This window comes from Parus major, chromosome 5 (genome assembly GCF_001522545.3).
Source record: "Parus major isolate Abel chromosome 5, Parus_major1.1, whole genome shotgun sequence".
NCBI lineage: Eukaryota > Metazoa > Chordata > Aves > Passeriformes > Paridae > Parus > Parus major.
The window spans coordinates 14,649,245-14,662,342 of NC_031774.1; the positions used below are offsets into that span (position 1 = coordinate 14,649,245).

The window sequence follows — 13,098 nt, forward strand, 5'->3', positions numbered from 1 at the left end:
GCAGGGCACTGTGTTGTTCAAAAGAGGAGGAACTCTGGGCTAAAGCAGAAACTACAGCTCTTCTGCATGAGTGGAAAGACACTGTGTTCCTCCCTACCCTCTTCTGATACCAACATTCTGCTGAGAGTTTATGTCAAAATCTCTGTGGGACTGGCTGGTTCACCTCAAAGCTGGGCCAAAATTACTTTCTGTAACAAACACAGAGGAAGAGGATCTGTGATTCTGGTTCAGCCAGCCTCTTTTTGAGAAGAAGCAAAACTTCCCCTTGACCATTTTTTTTCTAACGTGTTCTGCTGTAAAACTCCTCTGGTTGAAGCTCTCTAGAAACTTGGGACAGAAGCAGAATAAAGGCTTATTCCTTCAGTCCCTTGACAACCACAGCATGCACTCACAGACACTGGTGGCACAACTGGAAAGCTTCCAGACAACTTCAGCTATGATGAAGCAAGCACCTCATCTCCATTCAAGCTGACATTTTAAATATATTTTACTCTGGGGGTTTTTGTTTTGATTGCCTCATTTGGCAGGATTATCCTACACTATGGTCACGCCAAGTCAGATGTCTCTGTCACCAGCATTAACTGGAGTGGCAAAACTGATGCTCACACATCCCTCTACCCTGGGACAGATAAGCTATGACAACCAGAGACAAAGAACTGTCAAAAGAATCTGCCCCAAGTGCAAGTGAACAGGAGGAAAATCATACACAAGTGGTGGCTGCATCATGAAATGATAAAGCAGAAAAAGGACAGCCCAGGCAGGGCAAAGAGCCAAAGCACACTGGGATTGGCAGACATGTACAAACACAGACAGAGATGTAGATCTAACTCCTATTGTCAACATATATTTTTATAGGGATAATTTTAGAATACTTAACAAGGCTGTACACATTTTCAGTTGGGGAACACAATCTATTTGTTCACTCTTTTTCTATGACTGGACAAAGGGCAGTATTTATTAGGTGAAGTGTCTGACAAAGCCTTTAGTGCTGTTAATCACACCGGCTTCCTTGATATATTAAGGCTATTAGGACTTAACTAGCTAAAGATGCACATGTTACTAAGTGAATCACCTTCTATCTGTCTAATGGAAACCAAGTGTTGATTTAAGTGGAGTCATCTGTTTAAAAAAGAGAGAGAAAGGAATTGAAAAAAAACCCCAAGATTAACAGATGTCATAGAAGGGTCAATGGTGAACAGTGTTGGATCCAAGGCTTTTAAAATAGAAACTTACATGTATATTTGAACTCACTTAAATATTGCTCTCTACTTGACTGTGAAAATACAGCATTTAATATAATGTGTTTTGCTTTCAAAATTACATGCATAATTATCTGTAAGTATGACAGTTTCTGTGTCATTTAAGCATGTTCTGTCGTCTCCACCCCAAGGTTCCTGGGCTACAAAATGATGTTAGTAGATTAATTTCTAGATGATTTAAAATGCAGTGTCTATAATAGTCCCAGGACATTTATATTGGCTGGGTTGGTGTGGTTTATGTGTTTTTATATGCTGTTCTCAAGTACTGGATGGTTTTAGTATTAATGGGATATGATTATGTTGAACCTTGTACTGGCCAATATAACTATACAAAACTAGAGGGGTGTTTAAACACAACAACAAAAAGGAATGCTGACTTGTGGTTAAGTCCCAGACACTGCTTAAGCTGAATTCCTGGCTGTGCCACAGATGCCACTGTGATACCTCAGGCAAGTCACTTCCTGCACCTTAGCTGTAGAAGAGGCAAACAGTATTTTTCTTTTGCCCTTCCCTTCTCTATTTTGTGTGCTTAACCTGTCAGAGCAGGATCTTTCATGCCATGATGGAAGTAAAAAAGCTGCCACAGAGGTCCATCCAAAGGGAGGCAGCTGATCAATTACACCCATGGCATACAAGGTCAATCACCCTGTGCCAGGTGGGGCTGCTGGATGGAACCACCAAGTGGAGCATCACTTAGTTTGGCACAGAAAGAGAGCCTTTGACATGGCTCTGACACGACAGTTCTGTGCTAACTACTGAGACAGTGGGATACTTACAAAACATGTAAATTGTTGTTGAAATCATATTTTCTCTAGATTTTTATAGATTTTTTAGTCATGCAAATCTTAATTTTCTAGTTGAAAGGTGACTTGTAGTTTTGTGACAACCCCAGTGTGTAGGACACAAGAACAGAGATGGATTTGAGGAAACTATATTTACCCTCTTGGTTGCCTGAGCTCTGCGAGTGGTAGGTATATTTTGAACCATGTGCTCATACTCCACTTTCAATGATGGCTCATTTTTCTTCTTATCTTTTCTCTGACTCCCCTAGCCCTAAGTAGGAGTCAGACAGCAAAGGAAAGGCTTCTTCTCCTATTTCTCTTCCTGGACCAGTTTTGGTTTGCAATTTTTAGCTGAGGGTGGGGAAGGGTGGGGGAAACAGAAGGAGCAGATAGGGTGTCAGAAGGTATGGACATTGTGTAAGAAAGGGAGTGTACCTCCCTTTTCTCTGAATCTTTTCCAAGAGCTGAATAGATTCCAACCCTGAAAAGACTGCAGTCTGAATAGAGTCCTTTCAACTCCATCCACTTTCCCTCCCTGATACTCAACTACAAATGAAAATAAAGTATTTTAATTCCAGCGAGATGACTCTAAGAATAGATCTTTGTCAAGGAACAATTTCAACTTCGATGCACGTAATTTCAGTAAAGGTTCATCCTAGTGTTTGTGTTTGCATCAAACACAAAATTTGCCATTTATGTTGGACTGTTTTTTGGTTGCTCATCTGCAACACACATACCCCCCCAGAAAAAGCAGAGATGATCTTATGGTCATTCCTTTTCCTTTAACCTATAAGAAAGACAAATAAAAGTTGTCTGTGTAGCATGCTGTGCACACGTGCTGTTCACTTAAACCCATTTTCTCTAATCATCTCTACAGGGTATTCAGTCCATACAACTGTTCTGCATTCTCTCTCGGCACATGCACCACGCATTTCCATTCCACATCAAATGTAAACACTCTCTGCACAAGAATGATGGAGGCTACGTTTCAAATCTTGCTTGGGTTTATCTCTGAATGCCAGACAAAACAGTCTTTATGTGGTTTGATAAAAGATCGAGTCATCCCCGTTTGCAGACCTTACATCCACTTGTGTACCTATTCAAATATAAACACCACCAGCAGATTCCCAAACCAGCAACTAATCTGGAGACTGTTTAAAAGATTATTAACTGGTAAGGCATTATTTAATTCCTCCAATTTCCACACCCCCATCCCCAAATTCCTAGATTTTATAGGATATATTGCATGTTAGCTAAAATTCCTCTGGGATTTCTGCTCTTAATAAGCAAGCAAACATCTGTGTGGATCACAAGCACACAGCCACTGCCAGTGTTAGGAATGATATATATTTGTATGCATATCTGTAACACTTTGTCAAGGTTTACACTCTAAAATGTCCTCAGCATTATGCTTCCCAACTGCTGTCTGCATCCACAAGCACTATGAATTTGCAGTAAAATCTATCAAAACTCACTTAAACAGGAATTATTCTCTTTAGGAGTAATTTTTTTTTTTTTGTCTTTTTACTCTTCATAAAATCTGCAGAGGAGTATCACAGACGACTCATGCAAATGAGTCACTAGAGTTTAATTAGTCACTGCTTTTGAGTACTAGGATAGCCTGTGTGCTAGCTTGAACTACCTTCAGCCAGTCTTCTTGAGAATAAAGATTATATTTTGTATCACTTAACTTCATTTTTCAGTGCTGAGGAAATGTACACTCTTATTTTCACCAAATAAGCTGATAAGGTGCAGTACTCTCACTATCTGCAGGTATTTATGCTCAATAACAGATATGGGGTTTTTTTATATAATCATATTTACTCTGATCCAAGAGCTGACACTTTATAAACAGACCACAAGACACAAGCGCTTGTAACACTGCTCTGCAGGCCAGATAACTATACCTAAGCTACTACACCTAGAAACTCTCCTACAGCTTAAAAATAGCACTTAGCATAGTTTATATTAAGTCATTTCAAGATTTATGCAGAAATCGACTGGTTTTCGTTTGTGCAGGGATAAGATCTAATGATCTTCAAAGAGATAAAATTGGTGCTAGCAAACAGATGCAAGTGAAGGCCACTTCAAAGACCTTGTGGTCTTCAAGGTATGGCTCTGCCAAGCCTCCCATGGATGTTCTCTAGACAGGAGCAGGGTGCTGCTTACACAGCCTTTGTAAACAGATCAGACCCAAGGCACGGCACAGCAATGTTCCATGAGGATGTGTGGGCCACTAAATCCTGCAGCAAGCAGCTGTGTATAAAGCCTAGGATAAAAAGGGTACCTTGAACAAATTTCTCTGCCCTGCTCTTGTTTCTAGTGCAAAGCTTGTAGCAGAATCTTAAAAAAAAAAAAAAAAGTACAAGGAAGTACATATGCATAAAATCATGTTTTGTTTTTTTTTGGGTTTTTTTTTAATCAACTCATCCCTGACTACTGTTTAAAGTGCTTGCTAAACTGGAGTTTACATACAGACATCCTGTTTAATAATCCTCAAGTGAGTCTTTCTCCATGCCTTTGCCTAATTTCTTTCTCGGTTTGTTTCTGTTCTAGCTACTGAACCTTCTGGCAGCAGTGAATCCAACAATTATTTTTGTTTTCATTTTTTTGCTGTGTATGCCTGATAATCTTATTTTACTGTATCTGACAAGATGGGAAGTATAGGACACTGGATACAGAAATCTGTATTTTTTCATTGTTTACCTCCTGAAATATTATCAGATTGGTAAGAGAAAAACTATTGAAGCTGTAAGGCTGCCTAATGACCCAGAAGGGGTTGTTGAAGGATGTGCTTAGTTGTAGTCCAATTTATAGAAAATGGGCATCCTCCATCACAAAGTTCAGCATGGAAATTGCTTCCGTATGCCTGTACTTCAGCATCTGGAAAAAGACTAAGGATTAAATTAATAGGGATACTTAATCTTCCATATGCCTCAATATTCCTCCACATCCCCCAGGTTATTACTCCTGCATTATTGCAAGAACTGCATACAAGATGAGTAACTGCTTGGTGGTGTTCGTTTTGATTTTTATCGATTTCACATATCTTTTAAAAGTTCCAGCCAACCCACAGCTTTGAGTTCTGTTTCTCAGTATTGGGAAGGCAAATACTCACCTATTGCAGAAGCTGCCAATATTTAATACCTGAAATGCCTAGTGCATGTTCAGCCAGGAAAGTGCTGAATATTTCCATGCCAGACACTTTCTGAAGCCGTCTCTCCAAGTGATGGTTTTAACCTTGCTTTCCAGCACTGGTCAGAAAGTTGGGTTGTTTGTCAATCTTTTACCATCAATATTTATTCAATTAATTTCTATCCAATTAAGAATAAAGCCAAATGTGCAACAAGGGTAACATCAGTCAAGGGCTTTTTTGAAGTTTGGACTAATTGCTCTGCTACCCTAGGAAGCACGGTAACTCAGGCGACAGAATGACACTAAAAATGGAAGAAAAACCCATCAAGGTTTGATCCCACATTAGATAATGCAGCAGTTTCCCAGAAATTGAAAAACTGACCACACATGAAGAATTCTTTTAGGTGAACAAGCTGTCAATGTGAAACCTGGTATTTTTGAACTCAGGATGATGTAGATGGTATAATACTTTTCCAAGTAAAAGGTTAAACTATATAATGTGTGCTTGTTGGATTGTAAATATGGAGCATCAAATAATGAGACATAAATAAGCACAGACCAGTATTTTCATTTATGACAGAAATTCTGTCATAAAAATAACATATCCCTGGTGCTGAGCAAAACGATGTCACAACAACCAAAAGAAGTCCTCCCAAAGGCATATAACTTTAATAAAGCTTAATGCTTCTGCCTACTGTGATGAGGGAAAACTAAAATGTTGGCTCCTCAGGTCAAATAAAAGACCTTTAATGGTCTCTATGGCATATCCTGAACTTTTCTGTATTGGATGGGCTGAGAGTTCATTGTTAGAAATGGCATGATTACAGAGTTTGTCTTATGATAAACTAAGATAGCAGATTTATTCACATTACAGTAAGATTCCTCTGCAATGTATAACTCAATTTCATATCTTATTAAGCAAATCAACAAGATAAATAAATCAGATATGAAACCATTTGCAATGGGGAAGTGTTAGTTGATTAGAAAACAAGAATGGAAAAGAACAAGAATCAAGTCAGAAACTGGACCTAGACTTGTAAATGGTCATTCTGCTCCTTGGAGCTGTCTTCAACATGGTCCCAGTCAAGCTGTTTCCTAACACATATATGGATAAAATCAATACTTTGGTGAAACAATTACAGAAAATTATTTAGCTAGAAGAAAATGTCACACCATGTACATAAATGTTGTAAGATACAGTCTTCATCACTTTTTGAAAGCCACATTAAACAAGCTTTTGCACTTATTTCTCTTTAAAAGTTATATAATCAGCACTCACTGCAAAAGACGTATCAAATGTTTATCATATCTATACAATTTTACTGACCTCTATATGTTTAGCAATCACAGACATGGTAGATGGAAGACAGGAAACCAAATCAACACAACTAGAACTCAAAAAGCCTGTGAGAAATACACTGCCTTCCAGCTTTGGTTTCCAAGATCAGTTCAGACTTCCACTACTCAACTCAACAAGCACAGCAGCACCTATTTCAGGGTAGATGTTTTCATGTGATAGATCTGTTTTTGATTGATTTTAAAAGTGGTGCTATCTGCTTTCCAAGTAAATCTGAAAAAATGTAATGATGCCTGTGTTGCTCTTTGGGTTAGTACTGGTTTGAATATAAGGGTTCACCTTCTCAGCTAGAAGTATGCAAAATATGTATAAGCTTGGAATTAACATTATCCTGCAGAACTGTTTGATTCACATTAAAAGCTGTCACATGTCTCACTACCACATACCTCCTGTATAAATAGAAATCTCCATTTAAATGTCTACAATTCAAAATTTTGCAACAGATTACATAACTCCTAATGTTTCATGTAGCTGAAAAAGACTGTAATAAGATTTTAATTATGACCTCGGCAATCCTGATATTAATACTGTACTTACTGTCAGATACAGGAACAATTCTTAGTATATATGAAGGGATGCCCAGAAAACTGCTTTGAATTGCTAGAAACATTCTTGAAAGGCAAATTTTAAATTGTTCAAATCATTGCAGAAGATTAAGTTCTATTTTTAAAACAAGTTAATAGAAAGAGAGCATAATATCTATTGCTCAGAATGATTTTAAACTTTTTTTTTGTAAATCTAGGTTGTGTTATTCTACTCTGGGGGGTCCATAGGCAGGACCTACCTGGGGCAGTCTGGTTTGTAAGGACAGCAGGGAGAGTCCAGGGACTGGTCACTTTTAGCCTTCACTGCATATTCTAGATGATGTTGTGCAGTGCCCATATTTAAGACTGAATTTCCTTAGGGCAGCCAAAGCAGCAAGCCTGGCTGATTACCTGAGAAGTGCAAACTGTGCCTGTTATAGCTAAATTAATGGTTGGCAAAAGGCTGAAAAAGAACAGATTAACATCAAAATTAAAAAGCTAGCATTGCAATCATTTATAGCCAAGCTAAAATTAGTGCAGTGGAACGAAAATAGGAGCTGCAGGACACAGCATTTCCCAAGTGTGCTGTGGGCTTGCTCCTGGCTGGAGCTGCTGGGCACACCCAGCACTAAGGCCCTGGCAGGCAGCGCTTGCGGCGTGAGGATGAGGAGTGCTGTGTGAGGAGGAAGGACACTGTGCACACACAGCTGGGCCCATCTGGAAAAACTGTTTTTGATTTTGAGCTTGGTAGCAAGCCAGCTGTGGCCAGGTTCCTTGAGGGTAGGCTGAATAGTCACTCACAGATGTTTCAAGGATGAAAAGAGAAGGCTGGTCACCGCAAATAAATTGATTTGCTGCTATAATCCTGCTCAACAACATTCCCTGAGGTACCTACACGCACGCTCTTGGCACTTGGCAGGGTGTGTGAGCCCCACCTGGGTGCTGCTCTCCTGCTGTTACATCCCCACAGGACCACAGCTGATTGGGCTGAGTGCAGCCCCCTGCACCCAGCATGGCAGGACACCTTTAGGAGAGCACAGCCATTTGCCACCCTCAGCTTTGTAAGCAGCAGAGAACAACGACAAAGTCAAAATATGCCATGATCACGTGTTGGATTTCTTTTCACAAAGGCTATCAGGCTGTGCAGTCACATCCACAAAACCACCTATTCAGTGTCTTGCCAAATTTACAGCATTCAGTGGGAAGGAATCTGCAGGAGGGTTCCTGCAAGTGTGATTCATCCCTTTAGCTTTTGTACATTAGGAAACAATCCTTAGGTTCAGGATCACAAACTGCGTTGTATCGCAAGGTCAAAGTTTCTCTCAGTGCACAAGATGAACAGACTAGAGGACTCTCCCTTAAATAAGCATGTTCCTAAATTTACAGAATAAAACACATTTTGATGATGTCAATACTTGAAAATTCAGGTTTTTTCCATAAAGGATCATAATTCCGGCCAATACACTGCTGTTTAAGCTTTTTATTTTAAAATGTCTCTTAGGTGCCATCTCCTCTGCACTGCTGGCTGTACACAGGCTCCTCTGACTTAAAGGAGATTTTTCAAATGCACTGATTTTAGATGCTGACACTAGCCTACAGCACTGAAAACATCTCTTCCTCAAGTCCAAGACTGAAAACTTATTCACAAACCAAACGGGATGAAACAGTTTAAAATATTTTGTCACCTAAAAAACCACCTGATATCCTTAATATAGTGTTCAGCTCAGGAAAGATTTAACTGTATGTTGAAAGCATACCAAGCACCATGTACTTTATGGGAAAGGGAGGACCAATCTCTGAGAGCAAAAATACTAAAAAATTAGCCTTGGCCACCATTTACATGTGCAGCAAAAATGTGATTCTAGCATTGCCAATGTGTCTTTATGTTAACCACTGTTTGCTGAGTCCAACTGAAATTCTCTATTTTTAGCCTTTCAGCTACTTTCAGATAAAATTCCTGCAGATAGGACTAGCTGTATAGGGCAGATAACATACAGCTCTGAAACCACAGATGACCTCATGGAACTGCAAAGAAAGAAGGGTCTGTTACTTAAAACAAGGCTAAAATTTAACCCAGCTATACTAAAATTATACAGGGAGTGTTTTACAGTCCCATTACAAGACATAAAAAGCCAGTCACTATAAATTCACAGTGTACTTATTTGTAAGGATGTAAAAAAGAGTAATTAATAACCCCCAAACAGCTTATCTCTGAGCCAGTACAACACTGAGGCTTTCCCAGGCTCGCTGGAGATTTTACAAATAGCACTGAGAAGCTGCTTTAGCTGCCATTTGAGAATTATTTGTCCACACTGAAAAGTCATTGCTCTTTGTCACAAGTCACAAGACATTTCTTAGCGTTCCACACTTTTAGTTGACATTATGGAGAGAAAATAAATAAATGTAATCCAAACTTTCTGGAAAGGGCTTCCATGTGTAAGAACACATATTAACCACAGATGTGAGGGAGCACTGCACAGTGATTCTTTTTTGTGCTATATGCACACTACCTTCCTCTCTTCTACTTTACTCTTCCTGTGTGTCCCCCAATATATCAAAAGCAACCTGTTTCCTTTAAAACACCATTATTTCCAGGAGAGTGACGTGCAGTCCTGAGAACTATCATTCAAGTTTATTGAAGTAATCCAGGAGAAATGTGTATGGAATGGGCATGTCACAAGTAAATCAATGCAGATCAGGGTGTTAATTTGTAGTCCTTGGGATGTACTGCTCATACCTCTTTTAGTTTGCAGAATATTTGCTCGATATTTCTTCAGAAAAAAACCTTCATGAGGTTACCACATATTTCCGGTAGTGGAAGAAACACTGAGAGTTCTTTTCCTCAGAAAAAAGTTTCAGTCTTAATAATTAATGAACAGGTCAGATACATGAGTGAAATAATTAAAGTAAAGAAATGCTCTCACTCCCTCACTAAATCACTCTAAGAGATGAGTAAAAGATTCAAACTATCCTTCTTAACTCTTCCTTTCTTTCCTAAATATCAGCATAGGCAAACTTCTATTTTTTAACAATGACACAACCTCTACCTGTCATCTATTTTCACAAGCACAGCCAGCATTGAAATAAAGGCTTACAAAGCACTTAACTATAAATTTGTGATTATAGACCGAGTCTGACTTTTTTGGATTTGTGTCACTTGGAAGGAGAAATTCCACTTATCATAAGGAATGAAAACCAGGACGGAACAAGGTTTGCTATTTCCCTCTCTAAGGAATTGTAGGTGGACTTACGTAAACAACAGAGCAAAGATCAAAGGCAAATCTTAGGGACCATAATATACTGAGTTATTAAAGGAACAGAGCCTTTTATCTGTTGTGGAGGAAGGAAGTAAAGTATTGAGACATATGTAATATATGCAATTAAAAATAAAAAAAACCCAAGCAAGTCCCAAAAGAGACTGAAATCAATTAAATTGTGGGCTTTTTCTTATTCTGTTAAAATGACGAGAACCAAAAATGCAATCTGTGACAAAAATTATACTCCATCACCTGGAAAAGCCAGGCATTCAACTCTATTTTAAGTTGAATTTTCCTTCACATCCTATGAAACAAGCACTGTTCGATCACAAACCATGTCCTCATTCACTGCCAGTTCAACTGAGGCTTACCTTGTCCTCCACTCTGTTCAGCCTGGCACCAATCGTGTTATTTCCTCGATCTTTGCTTTTCTCTGTGGAACAAGAAACATTTTCAAATTAATATATGGTGGTATAACAAAATAGCAGCAAACCACAACAGGGTGTGTTTAACTAGCCCACCAACACCGTGTAACTGAACACCCTTACCAGGCTGATAGATCCATTTCTTAAAAGTACTTTTCTGTTTCTTTTTATAGCATTGGCCCATGCCAGGGCTTTTAATAGCCCTGAGTTTAAGGCATTTTTAATCTTCGTTTTCTGCTTTAACCACAGAGAGCAAAAATGTTCCCAATTTAGTTAATGTTTTAATTGCCTCTTAAAAAACAATCTGCCAACTTGAATGACACATTTGGTAACATTTTATCTTTTTTTTCTCACACTATATATAGAAAAATGAGTGTTCAAATGACATAAACAAAAAGTTTTCATTACCCAGACTTGTCACAAACAAACTTAGTTCTTTGTGCTCCTTTTCTGGTGTTTTTTCAAAGCTACCAAAGATCTATGTGAATACTACAAATTTCACAGGAACTCTGTAACCTTAGCACATCAATTTCTTGAATGTATAGTGAGTCTCAGAAAGACCAGAGCCAACATTTTGAAGATTTAAATGAAAGTAGGTGCTTTCAGAATCTAAGTAAGAACAATCCTAATTTAAAAGTGTTGATGACTAAATATTATTGTCAATGCTTAATCTTCAGAACCAGTTGGCGCAGTTTAAAAATTCGGCAATAAAATGAAAAGTATTTTAGGAAATATTTTCCATTAATGATATGTTCATCAGATTAATTTTAGACACATCCTTTGTATTGACTTACCTGAGACAGAGATAAAAAGAGATGGCTTTCCTATGGACTGGTCCAACCTATAAAGCAAAAAAGAAACATTTTTGTTTTTTATCAGCCTGAACCAGCACCTCCACTCTCTAGCTGGAGCAGGGAGGCCTCTTCACAAACAAGCAAAGTGAAGTTCAAATAATTCTGGTTTGTCCTGTGAGTGAAGCAGTTGCTTTATGGTAAGAGTAGCTTGAAATGAAAAATATAGTAGCAAAATTCAATTTGACTTAGATTGCTCTACAGCTTCTTTAACCACTGTAAAGTTTTACCATGCCCATTACTTTTCCACATGCTCAGCATTGATTTGTCTTTTCCTTGTTCTTCTGCAGCTTTCTTGTTGCATCTGTCATCTCTTAGTTAGCTCTTATGTGCAATTCTACCAGAGCAGGTGGCTTCACACTCTCCAGGTGTAAAACAGCCCCTATCATATAGGGATTGCAGTCTATAGTCACAGCTAGCAGGGGCTGAGATAATACATATATAAGTCCCAAACATCAGATTTTTTAGCTGTTTGCCTTTTCCTCCATGTGTGAAAAGAAAACTTGACACAAATGCCATAACTGTGCCATAACTGTGCCATAATTTTGCACAGTCCTGCCAATATGAGCACCTTTAACCCGTGGGCCCCAATCACTGCCTGATTTACAAACATCCTTTTGCTGCTACTCATGGGTACCAAGACTGGGCTTCACTGACGTACCTCCTCTGCAGCTCCTTGATCCGCACCATCAGGTTGAGATGGCCCTGGGAATACTGCTCAATAACATCTCGGACATCATAGGGCTTCCTGGCTTGCTGGAAAGTAAGAGACAAAAAACCATGCCCTTAATTCACAAGGATGGAGGCAATGTAGATATTTTTGAAGAGCAATCAGTAAGTTCTTTCAGCACTGTGTAAACATATGCATTATTCTGATTGTTGCCATGATACACATTTTTTGTGGAATAATTCTGACAGTTCTCATTTCATCCACCTTTTTGTTACTGCACTTCAAGAGATATTTCAAGAGATAATCCACTGAACTGGAGCTCAAAAGAACTTGGAGCCAAAAAGAGTTTATCTGGCACTGTGTTCAGAAGTCTGTGCATACTCTAGTTCCTTCTGGAAATAAGGTTCATACTCCTTGGCCTCCGAAACATAGAGGTCTTGCACAAACCCCTGTTCTCAGCCAGCAGCTGGGGCTCACAGTTCAGGTCTTACCATGGGAAGTTAAAATACAGTTCTAGAGGAAGGTGCATGACTGATTTCCTCTCCCAGAAAGACTGGCTGAGCTTTCAAGACTGCTGGGAAACACCAGTGCAAGAAATGCCCTGTGTCCGTAATTTGCACCTGATACACGGGAAAGGCCTGACCTATTATTAATAAAAAAACTTTTGTGTAGTATAGAGACAATAGTATCAAGATAAAGGCAATAGTATCAGCCTATAAGACACCAAGACCAACCAGAAAGCAAATGAACAAACATATTGAACAGTAGCAACAAATTAAAGGTATCTTAATATTACATCTAAAATCTAGAGTCCAGTCAGTGCAAAAACCGGTGTTCC

At 38.8% G+C, this 13,098-nt stretch overlaps 1 protein-coding gene across 4 annotated transcripts in view; it reads right to left on the reverse strand.

Moving 5' to 3' along the window:
• Positions 1-13,098, reverse strand: part of KCNQ1 (potassium voltage-gated channel subfamily Q member 1) — a 333,756-nt gene that overhangs the window by 91,107 nt on the left and 229,551 nt on the right. For all 4 annotated transcript variants that reach the window (XM_019007106.1, XM_015631986.1, XM_015631984.1 and 1 more), the window contains 3 exons: positions 12,252-12,346; positions 11,534-11,580; positions 10,686-10,747 (listed from right to left, as the gene is read on the reverse strand). In XM_019007106.1, coding sequence (XP_018862651.1) covers positions 10,686-10,747; positions 11,534-11,580; positions 12,252-12,346 — 204 coding nt within the window. The remainder of the gene's footprint in view (positions 1-10,685; positions 10,748-11,533; positions 11,581-12,251; positions 12,347-13,098) is intronic.